Below are 16,882 nucleotides of genomic sequence, written 5' to 3' on the forward strand. Positions count from 1 at the left end.
TGTCTTTTATAGCTAGATAGCACCCAAGGGCAAGAGGTAATCTGCTTTATAAACTTTGGAGTAATTTGCTTTATAAATCCTGGAGCTTCGGAAAGTAGAGAACTCTCTTTCAAGAGAGTATTCTCTTCCAATAGGAATTATATTTTTGGCAGTTTTGTGAAAAATTTAGCAAAGGATTCTTTGCGACCTCCCATTCTAAAAATGTCAGTGACTAAAGCACATTCAACACGAAGGCCAACTCCTTACCTCAGTGAGGGCGGCCCAGTGGACGAGATCATCCAAGACCAGTCTGAGCATACGATATTAATAGACCATTTAACAAATTGGCTCACCTAATGTTTTGATCAAATTGACTCTAATTTTTTTTTTCATTCAAAGCATTACATCTTTCTGCCAAATGCAGGTCTTTCCCCACCATATGCTCAGTCACCTCTATATTAGAAAGCCACTTTGTCTTGCAGAGGTCATGTTGTAATTGTGTGTTTTACACGTGTGGATGGTAAAACATCTGAGTAACTTTAGAATTGATTGAAATAAAAAAAAATTAAAAATCAGATCCATAGCCAAATACAGAAATATTCTAATTCAAAGTTTAGAGTTAAAAAGAAAAATAGTGACAGTGATTTTAATTTTTCAAAGGTATAAATGGCTCAAGATTAATAAGGAGCACCCTGTATCTGAACGAATTTAATTGTGTTTTTCTTGGATACTTTGCTTGCATTACACCTGCATTTCAGTCCTGGATGAAAGATGGAATTCACAAGTGTTGCCTAGGGAGACCCCATTCCTTAGACTGTCTCCCTATAGCAATAGTACCAAGAAGAACTTTCTTCAGATTCACTATGGAAAAATCACTTAATAATTAATTCTTCACAAATGATATTTGGCTCCTGGGAGGATGGGAATCACTTTAAATGCATGGTTGGTCTTTCTCCCAGGGCATGAAGGCTCAGTAATCACAATGCTATATTTGCTTCACATTTAAGCGCATGACTCCTGCTCAATGATTTCCATAGGGATGTCTTCAGCACCCTCCTCGCCCAGGTTGATGGCGGGTTCGTTGTTCTTCGGCGCCTGATGGCAGATGTAGACAGGGATATCGCCAGCCTCAGCCTCCGCGGCGGCTGCAGCTGCAGCGGCGGCGCGGAAATGGGAGCGCCTGGGGTTGCTGACCCCGCGGCGCTGGTCCCATTGGATTTTAAATTGGATCCATTGACGCTTCACAGCGATTTGGACCTGGAAGAAAAAAGGGAGTCTCGTTCTCATATAATTGTCAGACATGACCCCAGTCAAATTTATGGGCGCAGTTCTTGGACTAATTAGAGATTGAGGTGCGTTGGTTGAATTGCAATTCTGAACTTAAGGGCGGTGCAGTAATTTGCTCTGGCTATGGAATACAGTCTTGGAAGAAGAATTTGCAAATTGGAGAACTGAGTTTCTGCCTGAAGCCACCGATGGCAAGGTTACTTGCTATTTTTGTGCAAAGGTTTCTTCTTTAGCCCTTACATCCAATGAATGAAATTTGATTTGGTTTCATCAATATGGCACACACATGCCATTAGGGAAAAAGAATTGGAAACAGTGTATTCCTTCACACACTTTAGCTTTCTGCACTCAGCTGTTGCCATTCAAGATAGCAATGGATGACATATTTCACCTGGGCTGAACTTGATCAGGGTTATTCTCTTCAGGAGAAGGGATTAAATCCACATCGAAAGTGACATGAAATTTCCATCTGATAATTTTGTTCTTTAGCTATTTACCAAAAATGCTTCTATTTCAGTCACTCGGCCAGGCACATAAAGGAGGGATTTAGTGTCCAGTAGGAGCAGTTGGACGCCAGGCAGAGACGGTGCCAGTGAGAAGAAGTGAAAACCTTCATCATTCCACTGCTTTCACCTGAGTTGGCTCCTCTCTCTGCCAAAGTGTTTCTTAGCTACTTATTGCCTTGACCTTAATTCTCCAAAAGAAACAAATTGTCTATTTCACCCCACCAGCTGTATGGTTTCTTCCCATCAGGACTCTACTCACTTCCTCTGCCTGGAATGCCCCTTGCCCACCCTTCACCAATGCTAAAACCTCTTTTCAGTACTCAAATCTGTTGTCTTCCCCAGAAAACTTTTCTTGATCCGTAATAGAGAGTTAGGCATCTCTTTTCTGTGCTTTTGTTGCACTCATCCAGGTATTCATTATTGTTCTTACTACCTTTTAAAATAAGATTTAATATATCTCTCTTTCCTCCTGTATGGTGAAATGCTGAAGATCAGGAACCCTGTCCTATGCTTCTTTGTATTTCCAGAACTTGTCATGCTGTTTGGCATAAAGCACTTAATCAACAAATATCTGTGGACTGGTTGCCAACAGTCATTCTAGAACAAGTTCACAACTCTTTCAGTGCAAAAAACGATCATCCATGACTATGTTTTAATTAGTGTGACAGTGTCTGATAGTATTAGGATGGGGATGCTGAAAATGTCTAGAGTGAACCAGAGAGAAACTAAAGTTTTCTTTCATACAAATATGAAACCCTGGGTTTTAATATAAGACTTAGAATCACAGGTTTTGGAGAATGTGAATTCCTCCCTGAGGTGATATGCAAGCCACTGGACATCTAATCCTCTACAACTGTTGCTGGCTCTCTCATGAAAGTATATGTTTCTGGGAATTGCCCTGGAGCTCAAGTGGGTTGCTACTTTGGGAAAATCTGAGAATCACTTGTAAAATTGCACCAGCAATCGTCTGGGCAGGAGAGAAAGGTTGTCATTGAATAACATCATACCACCTTTTTATTCCTTTTTAACCTTTAGATCACTTCACTGGGTTTTATGTGATGCCATGAAAACAAACAAACAAACAAAAAAACCCCAAAAACGAAACTATTGAATGGAATCGGGAGACCAACTCTGCCCACATTAGCTATGTAATCATGGGCAGGAAACTTTAACTTCTCTGAGACTCTTTTCTTTAATATAACTCTTCTACTTCACCTAGATGTTTGAAGGATTAAATTGTAACAGGACATATCAAAGTGGCCTCTAAACTTTGAAGTACCATACAGCGAAGCCACTGTTATTACTATTACTATACCATTATTATGACAGGATGCTGACCTCAAGTCTTTAGATTAAAATGAAACTCTTCTGTCATTTTTTTGGAGGATGGTTGTGCTAAGAAAATAAAAAACTCTCAATTACACGCAGTTTCAGGTATCATGTTCAATTGTCACTTCCTGTGAAATATCTGATGCTAATGTAAATGAAAAGAGTTTTGTTCACATTGTGGTTTGCATTGGGGAAAGGGTGCTGGTGGAGCTTTTGGGAAAAGGAAAGAAAACACTCTCAATGGGAGATCATCTCTGAGAATATATTTTCCAATGCAAGTACATCAGACTCTCCCCTTTCATTGATCCCTTCATCTTCCACATCACTCTCCAAGAAGATCCTGTGCTTCCCTGACTAGTTTCTGGGCTTTTGTTTTGCAATCTGTGCAATAGGGAGAGCTACAGACTTGGAGAGAGACTAGACTGATTATATCAGAAAGGATTGATATGAAACCAAAAGCTGACTACATCTGGAAAAGCACATCCCTACTGAGCGAGTTACACTTTCAGATAAAACATGAGTAAATTTTACTTTTTGCCATGCAATGAATTTCCTCCTTTCGTATCTTTTCAAGAATCTAGTCTATATTTAGATGGCTTTCCAATTCTCTTTTGGAGTTTGGCTTTAGATTTCTACACAACATATTTTCTTGTTGAGACTAGCCAAGAGGTGGTGTGGCTTTATTTTGGCCGTACTGCCTATTAACGTAGGTCCTTACGTGCCAGGTTTATAATCTAGGAACCACTAAATGCCCTGTTAGGAAATTGTCCTTATAATTAAAACTTACACAGATATTTAGAGGTGTCTGAGGTAGACAATAATAAGTTTAGAGGGAGTTTGTAAAAGTGACCAGCAGGAAAAAAAGGAAGCCCCTGTTTCTTCTCACTTGTCTTTTGAAAATAATCCTCATTGGAGCACCATGCATATTGATGAAGTACCCAACTCAGCGTGAGGCCAAAGCATTTGAAGTCTATTTTAATTTTTTAAAATTATTACTAAGAAATGTTCATAGCCCTCTATAATTATATCTTACAATTATAACCTATCCTTTTTGTGGAGATGGCAATCTGCTTTAATTTGTAAACCACACATATTAGAATAGGCCCTTGGCAGCATGTAAAAGACACTTCAATAATCACACTTTAATAAGGGCAATTATCTCCTACAATACCACAGGTTGAGCCTGATGCTGCTTGGATCCAAGAATAAGGACATTGAATAAAAAATAAATAAATAAACAAGGAGATTTTCATTGTCCCCGAAGCATCAGAAATGTTAGGAGATGCCAAGGGGGATAAATAGTATAATGTACAAATAGCACAAAGTTTTGAATTACTATATGAATTCATCACCGTTATAAAAGCAATTAACATAGGTCACTTTAGAGTTTCCCCAGATTATATCAATTTATTTATTGCCAACTTTAAAAAACAGTCCTGGTCTGACGATTTGAAGACATAATTATTACACCTGGCTCTATTTGGGTCTCAGTTTATGTAAAACTTTTTGTAAAAAAGGTGTTTTGTTTTGTTTTAAAAAAAGAAAATCAGATTGGAATCGAATAGTATTGTCCCAGTCTTTGTTTTCCTGTTAAGTCCATCATAAGCACCTGTAGTTATGTACTTAAATAGAAGGCGGGGTTTATACTAGAAGTTTTGATCCAATGAATAAAAAGATTTTAAGGCCCAGTCCTTCACTCCTTCACTTTCTGCTACTACAACCCAATAGACCTGCTGCAATCTAATTTAAGATTAAAAATCGTAATTTTCTTTTATTTTATTTTTTAAATTAATTAATTTACAAAAATTGTAATTAAAAAAAAACACTTTAAATTCACTTGGAAGTTAAAAAGTAATTGCATGCTTTAAATGTTTTGATAAGACTTTTGGAAGCTGGATCCCTATTATATCCTATTAATTAAATGCTAAAGGATACTTCTGAATATTATTCACAAAGTTGTTACTGATATTTTTTTCCCACCCTTTTTGAAGACATATCAGCAATATCTCTACTGGTCTTTACCTTACAGAATTTTTTTATCTTATATAATTTATATAAGTCTTTAGTTTAAGGTAATTGAGTACTTGATGATTACAAGATAAGGACTTTCTAATTCCCTTTCACTACAAACTTTTCTATGTTTGGAATGGATATCTCATTCTAAATGATAATAATAAATAAGCATCATTTATAATAAAATTAATATTTTTGAAAATATTTAATTATTGTGTTTCTTAAATAACATCGCCCTGCATCTCCTCCATTCATTAAGTCGAGGTCATTCATTGCTCAAAGGACAAATTAGATTCTACCTAGGGTGCTGATTCTCAAAGTGTGGGCTCCAGATCAGCAGCATCAGCATCGCTCGGGAACTTGTTAGAAATGCAAATTCTTAGGCCTCATCCCTGATCTACTGAATAGGAAACTGCTGGTAGGAGCCCAGCAACCCGTTTTAACAAATTTTCCAGGTAATTCTGAGGCACACTTAAGTTTGAGAATACTAGTCTAGAATAAAGAAGTAATTGCTTAGCTTTCAGTCCCAAAGCTGACTTTTCTGAATATCTAGAAAGACATTAGTTCTGACAAAGCAGGTTTCGTTGAGTGAAAGAAAGGATTTCTAAATAGAAAAGCTTCTCTTTGTATATGCAGTGAGAACCTTACTTTTAGTAAAATAGAATTTTACTAAAAACTATGACATAGAGAAATTGTAGGATATGATATAGGGAGAGCCCCTTTCAGACAGGAAGTGGAAGGGGTCAGTGTAGAGCTCTTCCAATTCCAAGGGGAAGAGGAGAGAGAGAGAGAGAGAGAGGCATAGAGACATAATGACCTTGCATTTTCCCTTCATGGTGGGAAGACCTGGAAAAATGGAGAGAAGAAAGCAAGCAAAGAATAATAGGAACATCCCAGTATAGCAGGTTTTTCTCATTGATTCTGAAAGCATAGTCCTGAAAATCGATAGCCCAGTAAAGAAAGAAATCCCACATTCGGCCTGGTACTATGCCCAACATGATGCCTGCAGTGGATCGGCAGGGACTAGGACATGTACTGAAGGCAGAGTCACAGTGTGAAGATAGGGTCAGGAAATCCTGGGCTCCTCAGATGGCTCGGATGAGAGAACTGTGAATCAGAAGAGGTCTGGGGCTTGGTAGAGGAGGCTACGAAGTGAAAGGACCTCGAGGGTCCATAGATGTGACAGGAACTACCATGAACTTCAATGTAGGGGTGAGCTGCCAGAATAATATTGGGTAACCAGCTGTATCTTTGAACAAAAGCTTTGGACCTAAACATTTTCTAGAAAGAGACTGTTGTAAACCGCAGGCATACCTCGGAGATATAGTGGGTTTGATTCCAGATCACTGCAATAGAGCGAGAATTGCATAAAGTGACTCATAATCTTTTTGCTGGTGGAGGGTCTTGGCTTCAGTTTATAAAAAATACAACATCTGTGATGTGCGGTAAAGCAAAAGCATAGTAAAATGAGGTATGCCTGTATTAGAGGTTAGTATAGTGGGCTTTTCAAAACAAGATGAAGTAAGTTACAGCAAATTAACAAAATTTTAGTTTTCATACACTCTAATTTGTGACCATTAAGTTGAGATCCTTCTGCCCATATGCTGCTTTGATCTACAAACTATTTTATCCACAATGCAAGGGCAATAGCAAGACACATGAAAAAAGGAGAAAATCCACTGTGTTGTCATATTCTCTCAAGTTTTAAGCTACTGTTTGGGAAAATTGGGCATCTTTAGAGTCATAATCATCTTTTTGAGGACTCATATACTCGATAATTTTTTGAAATGTTTGGATGGTCAGTGTCCACATATTTGGAAGAGCTGTTATAGGAAATATTTGATAGAGAAGCATGCTCTCATGGTCATCTCTTGATTTGTATGACTGTAATTCTCCAGCTTTCTTCACGGGTTCTAGTCGATCCATTGACTATCTAAGCTATTTCCATAATAAGAGTCACTTATATAGGTAATAAATAAAAATTAAAGCCTCTATCCTCATTGTATTACTGACATATTAGTCCCCTAGGTTCCTGGTAATGTTTAAGATTCAACCAAGCCCCTTCTCTGATGCAGATGGGTGCCCTGCCTGTGTTTAGTGTTGTAAGAGGATACTTATTCTCTTACATGGAAGGCCCAGCTGAGACCCAGATCCCTAAATCCAACAGGGGTGTGATACTATACTTGGCACAGTGCAACTTTTATATTATTAGCAACGCCACACTTGTACCTTCCTCTGACAAGGAGATCTTAATTAAAATTAAGATGGTTTTTAATTTTATGAGGTGGTTTCTTTATTTCGAAAAGCAGAGATAACATTCAAAGGAACTAGACACATTCAGTTGCTAGGATTACCTTTGGGTTGCTTTCTGTGCCTGGCGCTTCAAAGACAGGATCATAGTTAAGATATAATAAATACTGAGGTATTTTTACAAATGTCTGCAATCTTCTCATGTTTTCAAAGGATGCCCCTCTTGAACCTGATTTTTAGATTAGCCCTATATTAATATTATTTTAGATGAAAACATTTAGCTTGTACGCCAAACTGAAACAACTTAAAAGGCAAGGACATACATCCACAGAAATTGATATAAAGATAGGGTGATCTAAACCCTCCTTATTTATTAGTATTTACTATTCTTTTTTTTTTTTTTTTTTAAAGGAAGAGACACCTCAACAGTTGGCCACAGAAGAATGTTTTTTTTTTAATTTCTATCCCAGGCCTTCAGTCTAGTCCCTAGCAATAGTAAATATACTATATATTTTCATTGAATAAAAGAATGAGTTCATGGATAAATGGATGAAGGAAAGAATAAAATGTACCAGGTAAAAGGGAGAATAGAAGGAACAAAAATCTTGTGATATTAGGGTTGAGGATGAGGAATAGGTTAAAGAATGGCAAAATATCATAGGTGCTCACTAAATATTGCTCAATTGAACAAATAAAGACTAGCGAATCAATTAAATATCAATCAATAATTATTAGAAAATTTTCTAATTACAAGAAAATAATATGTTAATCTCTTAAAATATGATTTGCCTTAGTATAGAATTATTCTGAATGGGAATTAGTTTAATATTATGAAAAATACTTTGACATTAAAAGTTATGTGGCATGTAACTACATAAAACATACTAACAAAGATTCAGAAGAAATCATAGACATAAAGCTGTGCAGTGGAAGGTTTAGTTCATTCAATTAAGGATCAGGAAATTGGAGTTCTAGTTCTGGTTCAACTACGATTATAACATCGGGCAAGTCACGTGATCTTTCTGGGGTTTAGATTTCTCGCCTGAAAAAAATGAGGGGGGTTTCAAATAATGTTCTCTGAAGCACTGGGAGTTCTTTGGTACCCATTTAAACAGCTCCACTTTTATGTTGTACAAACTGGGCTCCTACGTGAGATTTCATGTGAAGAAAGAGAATTCTGGCTGAAAACCCCTGAAAACACTGGCCATAAGGCTCTCTAGATTTTAGTTATCTAAATATTCAGAATAAATTACTTATTTTAGAATCTGTTTTGCGTCTTAACTTCAGGGCGATTTTTAAAACATTGATTAAGTGGTATGACGCTGGCACCAAGCAACTGGAAAAGAAGGCAGCGGACCTGGATATTGTCTCTGCCCTCATGAAGAGTTTGGTTTTTTAAAGAGAATGAGGATATGACTTGTGTTTTCATGGGAATCTAGAATAGCTTTCACTATTGCTCATGGTACAATTCAAGGATATCAGAACCTAGCTGCCTGTCTGGATAATATCTGTAATTGTACCACACACACATAGAAAACAGTCAGCTTGTGGTGGTAGAAATAACACAATCCTGCAAGTGATGAAATCCTGTGAGGAAAACTGTAGAAGTGAGAGCAAACGCAAAGAGGCCCTTTGGAAACTGTAAAGTGCTGGCTTTATATAAATGTGTGGTGGTATGATGTGAAATGCCTGCTTACCTCGCTGTTGTAGAAGCAGTAAATCACCGCAACAAAGAATCCCTAAAAAGAGGAGGAAGAATAGAGTTGAAGTTATTATGCGCGCATTATGTTGATTAACAATGAATATAAATAGACAACCTGGAGAGGAATAGTTTGCTACTACAATTGCAAGTCAAGGCTCAATAAAAAATGATTAATACCACTTATATCCAGTGCTTCGCTATAAGAATATTCCATATTCCATTAGAAATGTGTGTGTGTGTGTGTGTGTGTGTGTGTGTGTGTGTGTGTTGTCGTGACTCTATTGTTTAGCTAAAAGAACAACTCTAGTCAATCTGGTTGTTACAGTGCTGGCTTTAACATGGAGATTTATAGGAGAATATACTGATTATAGTGATCATCTTGCATCTACCAGCTGAGCAAGTAGTAAAATAAATACACCATGACTTCCTTACCTGGAAATGAATCAGAGAGTGCATCAGGTAGTCATAGATTTTCCCAAGCACCTTGTTGGATGGTCTCCAGGGAAAGACGACAAACTGGATTCCCAGCAGGGGCACCAGGATCAGAGTGGCCCTCACTGCCTTCAGGTACATGTGCGAATCGACCGCATGGGTTTCCCTCATTTTCTTCACGAGCACACGAACGATGTTGAGCAGAAAGAAGAAGTTGACCTGCCAAGATATGATGTTAATAATGAAAAAATCATCTAGGTCAGTACCACTTAAGGACACCCACATTCCTTAATTCTTGTTTGTCCAGTGTGGGGAGCAGATGTCACCTACATAGCATGTGAGAGACTGCGTGAGAGATTTAAAATTTACCCCAAAGCATCAGTGTAACCAAGATCCTTTTCAGACTTGAATTAATATTTCTTTATTTTTTTCTAAATAAGAAAATATTTTTCCATACATGTAAATATATTAGGTTCAACCAACCATACAGAGGGGTTTGTTTGTTAAGTTTTACTTTTACGAAGAAGAAAAGTTTTAAACCTTGCTTTCTTCTAGATCTTGCTTTCTGATCTTTTCATTATGAAGATACATCCCACAGCCACGATGATTTAATTAAGTGAAATGAGGACTGAAAATTTTATCTGTAAAGTCTATATAGTGAAGACAGCTAACCTAGCCTTCTTTTTTAAATAACATTTTTTTTAAAGAAAATAACTACACTGAGGTATAATGTACATTCATGAATATGGAGATTTTAAGTTTACACTTGAGAAGTTTAGACGAATGTATGCACCTGGGTAACAACACCACCAAACGAGAAAAGAGCATTTCTATCGCCCCGGAAAGTCACCTCCGGCCCCTTTGTACTCTACGGCCCCCTCACCCCACCTCTGGCAACCACTGATTTCTATTACCATAGAAATGGAGTTTGTACTTTCCTGTGTCTGGTTTCTTTGGTTTAACATACTACCTATGAGATTCACCTATGTCGTGTACACAAACATTTCATTCGTTTTTATTGCTGAATAGTACTCTATGAATAATGCACATTATTTGTTTATTCATTCTATTGATGAAAATGAAATCTTTTCCACAATTTGACTATCGTGAATAAGCTTGCTATGAATATCAGTATATGAGTCTTTGCGTGAAAGTGTGTTTTCATTTCTCTTGAATAAGTACCCAGGAGTAGAATTGCCTGTTCAAATGGTAACTGTATGTTTAGCTTTACAAGAAACTGCAAAACTATTTTCCCAAGAGGTGGCTTCACTTTATGTTCCTTCCGGCACTATATGAGAATTTCAGTTGCTCCTCACCTTGCGAACATTCGGTACGGCCACTTTTTAATACTAGCCATTCTGGTGGGGCACAATTATTTTTGGCTATGAAGATTAGTTTTGAATAAAATGTTTTTAGAATTTAATTGATAATTTATTTAAAAATAATTAGGATGATTTTCCTAACTGAAAAAGAAATAAATGTTACTGCCCAAGAAAGGAAAGAGTCCTTTAGTAATGACTGAATTCTAATGGGGCATTGTAAATATTCAAGGCCTGTGTCAGTGGGTTTTTGTCAAGACAGTTGGGTTAGTAAGTACTTCACTACTCTGAAAATGAGCAAGCAAAATAGAATTTGCATTAAAAGCCTAGGAAAATTAGAAGACAATCTAATCAATTTATAATCAGTTAGAAATTGATGCCTCTTTAATGCAGGAGCAGAACATGGTCTATGACTCAGACTGTTTTTACTTTCTTCACTCTTATTTGAACAGAATATACCATGTTTGTGGTTAATGGGGAAAATGTCTAAATATTAAATTTGATGGTCCTGATGCTGGCCAACACATAGTAAACCATGAGTATAAATAAAGAGCTTTGCTATAGATTCAGACAGTCATATTCTCCCCTAACCCAGCTTCTTACTAGCCATCTGATCGTGGGTTAGTTTACTTAAGTCTTTGGGTTTAGTTTTCCTCATAAGTAAAATGTCCTGATGATGTATCTACTTTGAATGGCTGTTGTTAGAAACAACATGGCAATGTGAAGTGCCTGAAAAATTTTAAGTGCATGATCATTGGTAATTAGGATGATGGCTCATGTATCAAAGATGGAGTGGAAGATGGTTTTGTTTGGCAGAGCCCAGAGAAAATAGTGCAGGGGGACTTTGTGATCTCTCACTTTCTAATCAGCAACATTTTTATCATTATATCCCTCAGCATCTTGGTCTTTACCTTTAACTAGGAGAATTTAGTTATAGAATTGTTACAAAAACCAAACTATATCATTGTCATGGTGTATATAGAAATGAGCTTATGTGCCCACCTCTAATATTAGTAAAATTTTTTTCGTTTGAAGACTAAAATCAAATTATTCTTCATATTATAGATTATCATTAAATTAGATTCATTTGGAAGTTATAATACATATGCTATAATGGACCCATCTTCACTGAAATCCCCAGGAATAACACAGTTAATCATGAATTTAAAAAGCAATTCTCACCACTAAGGCTGCCATGACAGGGCCGTGGATGATGTAAAGCAAGTAGGTTTCCACACTCAGCCAGCAGCTGAATAAAAGGGGGGAAGAGGAGACATCAATACAAATACATTTTATTTACAAATATGTTAACTAAAAACCATGATAATACTTACTTGTCATTGAAGTACAGCGCCCTAGTAATAGCATGGATAGTAGTTGGCACCAATGGGAACCCTAAAAATGTGAAAAGGTACAAATTACACCTGGTTTCTTGGGCATAAGCTGTGACTTCAGTTGCAGGGAAAAATGGTAGTTCACTTTTTAAAATAATGGCAAATTAACTGTCTCTGTCAAGATATTTCCCTGATGCTTCTCCACAAATGATCTTTGATTAAACCAGGTAAAAATGCTCTCAGTTAGAATACCACGTGCTTTAAGAGAGTTTGATTAAGAGCACCCAAATAATTAAAAGCCGTTTACAAATTATCCAGCATGACAGGTACGTTGTTACTCTCACTATGACTATTATACCATTATGTCTGTGTGATGGTGAGGATGACTGTTGACTGAGACCAGAAAGCTTTTTATTGTAGGTGACCTGGGCTCTCATATGGAGAGAAACTGGGTCACCACAAAGGGAAATGACCTGGGACAGCATATGGAAATGATCGTCTGATTGCTCTGAAAGACTTGTGTCTTTTAGGCTTTCTGTTTTTCTGTCTGTTTATCTCAGATGTACCGATAATGTTCTCTTTCAGTGAGAACACTTCCCAGTAGCTGGTGCACTCATTCCTTACCCTGTCAGTCCTGGTTGCAGAATCTTTATTAAGGCACCTTAGTATCAACTCCCCTGACTAAACTAGAAGGGCTAGTAAAAAACAACTTTGAATTCATAAATAGAACAATGGAGATAGTTACTGGCAATGCATCCCATCAGGTTACCCCTTTTTAAAATCGATTTTCATTCTATAAAGGTAATCTAGAGTTGTAATTTTCGTAAGAAAAAAATTCTCATTTTTTTCTCAGATGTACCCATTAACAATAGAATATTGTTTAATTTGGTTGAGATATTTGTTGAATGAGTTTTAAAATTATCATCAGATCAGAAGTGAATTAGACCTACACACTTTGATTTTCTGTGAATTATATGCAAAAAGAGAATGCCTGAAGATATTGAGTTTTCACCCAAGAATAATTTCAGCTTCTAAACCCATGAAGCATATAATAATTCAATAAGACCATTGATTAAATGTTTGACCTGAAAGAATTTTGATTTTGACTATTTACACAGAACATAATTGTGTTGTATTTACAGCAGTTCTAACATACCATTTACCCACTTGGGTTTAGAAAGAGAAATTTATTCTATGGATTTATTCTGAAATACATATTTTAAATTAGACAACAAGAGAGGCATAGGGAGATCTCACTTCCACCTCATTATTTTGTAAAAAGGAAAGTGTGTTTCTTATTTAATATACAGAGTAGTATAAACCCCGTATCTGCTAATTCCTAGAGCTCTTCTTAGAGCTCTTTGCCTCCCTCTACACATGATGCCTCTTTTTCTGCATTTGCTTTTTTCCCCTTCTTCCTCTTCTTCCTCCAGATTCCAAGAGCCATAACAACCCTTCCCTCTTACTAAAGATGATGAGGGTAAGAATAATTCTTTGTTTCTGAGTATTTTTTTTAGGGGGATTAGATAAATTCTATTTGCTCATTGCAAAAGTCCATCGGGAAGAGGGGATTTCGTGCTTTGATTTACAAAGAGAGGAGAACCAGCCAGGCAAAGAAATAATCTGAAGAGAGTTGTGAAATAAATGTTTTTTTTTTTTTTCTGAGAACTAAACCAGGATTTGAAGTTGCTTCAATTTGAGAGAAATAGACCAGTAAGGTTTCCCATGCAGACTTGTAAGGGAGTAACTACTGAAGGAAACGTTCTTTCGTTTTCTGATGGGGAGAGGTTCACCACCAGATACTCTTTACTCAGAGACAGTATTCATCATGCCTGTTAGAATTCTTTGAGATCTCTTCCAGATCCTGGAGTGGGTAGTATTATTTACAACTGAAATGAATGCATGGGATGTATGTCACTTGCAAACGATATTAGGTCTTAAGACAGCTTTTTGGGGCCAAGTTTTCTGCTGCTGCACTTTTAGACTTTTCAGGCATAGATTATGCCTTATGTCTTGGCATTGTAAAATTTAGGACCTATAATACTCTTTTGATGTAAAAATAATGCCAAAAGAACAATAACAATATTGTCTGTTAAAGTCTTTAAACTTTTTGTGAAATTATTCTTCTTAAAAAGTTATTTCGGTTGTAATTCACTTGTTTTCTGCCCATCAAAAGATAAAAGATAATGCTTGCTTAAAGTTCTAAGAGAAGGTTATTGGTTTAAAACACATCATCATGGCTTTCTCTCAATCTTGTTCTCAGAGTTGAGATTTGGTACAGATTTTTGAATATTTCAGAGTTTGGTGAAATTTTGGGGTGTGTGTTTGTGTGTGAGGAGGGGAGCGAAGAAAGATGGATATAGCTCTGGCATGCTAAAAAATAATTACATTTTAGAATTATACTGGCTGCCCATCTCTTTTTCCAAATGTCTATCAATTAAGTGCAAATCCTTCTTATTCTTTTAAATTGACAGTTCTGTGTTATCTTACTGAGTGCATTGTTCTTTAGGATTCCACTTGAATCATTCTGATAAAGCTTCAAGTGTTATTGAGTAAGAAAGGTTAAGGTATCCTATAAATATTTTATTTATTTTTGTTACCTTCCTTTTGAAACAATTGAAGCTCGCTCCTTTTTTCCTTTGAATTGTTTATGCATGTTAAGTGCATATCTTCATCAAGCTGTTTGTGATGATGCCAGAGTTTTATAATTAATTCACAATGTAGCAGTATGGAAAGAGCAGTATAAATTGTTCCTTCTGGGTGCCCTAATCTCTGCTGAATGTCACAAGCAAGAACAAATTTATAGCCTTTCTTCCATGAAAATTTTCTGAGTGTGGCAGATAGATGTTCTTGAGTAGAGGAATTAACCCATACATTTTATGCACAAGAATTAACCCATACATTCTATTTCACAGGAAATAAGTAAAATGGGTGGGATACGAATGGTGTCTCTGTGTGTGCGCATGCGTGTGGCATACCTGCCTGGGGTAAGATAGTGCTTTCAGGCCTTCGATCAGAAGGCATGTGACCGGCACCAGTTATTACTATTGTGTTGGGGTCAAAACTGCTATTGAGGAGATTAAATTGTACCTAATTGATTCCCGGCATGACTAGCTTTGGAAGTTTAGAAACTGTTGAGAGGATACGTATGTAAGTATGAGGCTGAGGAGGGCAGGAAAGGGAAAGATCAACCTCTTGTGAAAGGCTGGCGCTAAGAGAAAAAAAAAAAAAATAGAAGGCTATTTTGACCTTTGTATTCTGACCCGTTCTGAGGACATGGAAGAACAGAACCTAACACCTGTCGTGGGACCAGCAGGAAAGTCACAAGCTTGATTTCTGATTTCACTGGATGGTTAAAAAGACAGAATACTGGGACTGCCCATGCTGCCTCTCAGGGGGGAGCGGCCCACAAGATGAGGTGTTTTGGGGTGTATTCTAGATGGCCATCTGGTTCACAAAGACCTCCCCCCACTGTTTTTTTTCTGGATAGGTCACCCACATTAGACATATTTGCACTATATGACAATATCCCTCTCAATATCCTTAGCCACAGCTCATTGAACCATGGCTGGCCCCCTGATTTGCTGGACCAATCAGATTCGCTTGCCTTACCATTCAGAATTAGGACTTAAAGACAAGCTTTTAGCATCTCTGTGTAGCTGGAACAGAAAAATGTGAACTCAGGAAACATTGGGGTAGGTTGTATTTACCATTAGGATTGAGGAACAGAGACCTGTGATCTGTGGTTTGTAGAGAAAGAGAAGGATTAAAACAGATGCCCAGAGCAAAGCAGACACAGAGGATAGAGGGAGGGTTCTCCTGGTTGTCTGATCCCTTGGTACAGCCCTTTTGTAAGCCTACCTATATTTCAGCTTTTGATTTCCATATGATAGCCCGGATTCTGATAATTTCTTTCTTTTTGCCTAAATTAGAACATCTTATTCTCTGTTGTAGCACCATCAGTTCAATGTTGAGATATCTCAAATATCTTCCGCACCGATCCATTATTATCGGATTATCTCTTTGGGTTTGGGTCATGTGACGGGTTAAAGTCTATGTATTTCTGATAGGGATTGAGTGTTATAGAAACAAATATTGCATAAGGCCAGCCCTGTGGTAGATTGAGGAAAAGTCTTTGGGTTACTTATATAGACATATCTATGCAGTTGGCAACAATACCTATTAGGGAGCAGTTTAAATACAAAGGTTCATGTTCTTAGAAAGGCTTTGGATTATCCTTTCTCCTCAGTAAATCTTCCCTCTTATCAATATTTTTCAGGGCTCCCCCAAATGTTGCATTAATGGGCAGGTTTAGTTAAAGGTAATCCATAGCCTCTGCTTTGGGACTCATAGTCAGTAGTTAGTAAGGTCAGCCTTGGCTCTGTGGTGAGAATCCTCCTTCGATGTGGAATGTAGGATATGTCTTTTTGGTAAGGCAGCATGCATTTTTGTCTCAAAATCTTTTCCCTCTCACACTACCTTGCTATCTGTTCTTGCACCAGAGTGAGCTAGACTGTTAGCAGCCCTGGGGGAAAGCGAGTAATTCTAGCAAGCCTTCACAGACCTCAGCACCCTACCTACTTCAGTCAGTCTGTACAGAAGCAGCCACAGTTTAAACAATCCAACCACAGGTTTTGCAAAACCATCCCCACGTGCTATGATGTCAGATAGGCTCTACTTGGAGGCCCATCAGGTTATGTCTGTTGCCCAGCTGGACTCCACTTCCTGACC

At 37.3% G+C, this 16,882-nt stretch overlaps 1 protein-coding gene across 1 annotated transcript in view; it reads right to left on the bottom strand.

Moving 5' to 3' along the window:
- Positions 1-981: 981 nt before the first annotated feature.
- Positions 982-16,882, bottom strand: part of CALCR (calcitonin receptor) — a 47,556-nt gene continuing 31,655 nt past the window's right edge. Inside the window, exons 8-12 of the mRNA XM_036230204.1 lie at positions 12,152-12,212; positions 12,000-12,066; positions 9,499-9,717; positions 9,062-9,103; positions 982-1,236 (exon numbers count right to left, since the gene is read on the bottom strand). Of these exons, the coding sequence (XP_036086097.1) occupies positions 982-1,236; positions 9,062-9,103; positions 9,499-9,717; positions 12,000-12,066; positions 12,152-12,212 (644 nt within the window). The remainder of the gene's footprint in view (positions 1,237-9,061; positions 9,104-9,498; positions 9,718-11,999; positions 12,067-12,151; positions 12,213-16,882) is intronic.

This window comes from Rousettus aegyptiacus, unplaced genomic scaffold (assembly GCF_014176215.1).
Source record: "Rousettus aegyptiacus isolate mRouAeg1 unplaced genomic scaffold, mRouAeg1.p scaffold_m13_p_13, whole genome shotgun sequence".
In the NCBI taxonomy this organism is placed as follows: domain Eukaryota; kingdom Metazoa; phylum Chordata; class Mammalia; order Chiroptera; family Pteropodidae; genus Rousettus; species Rousettus aegyptiacus.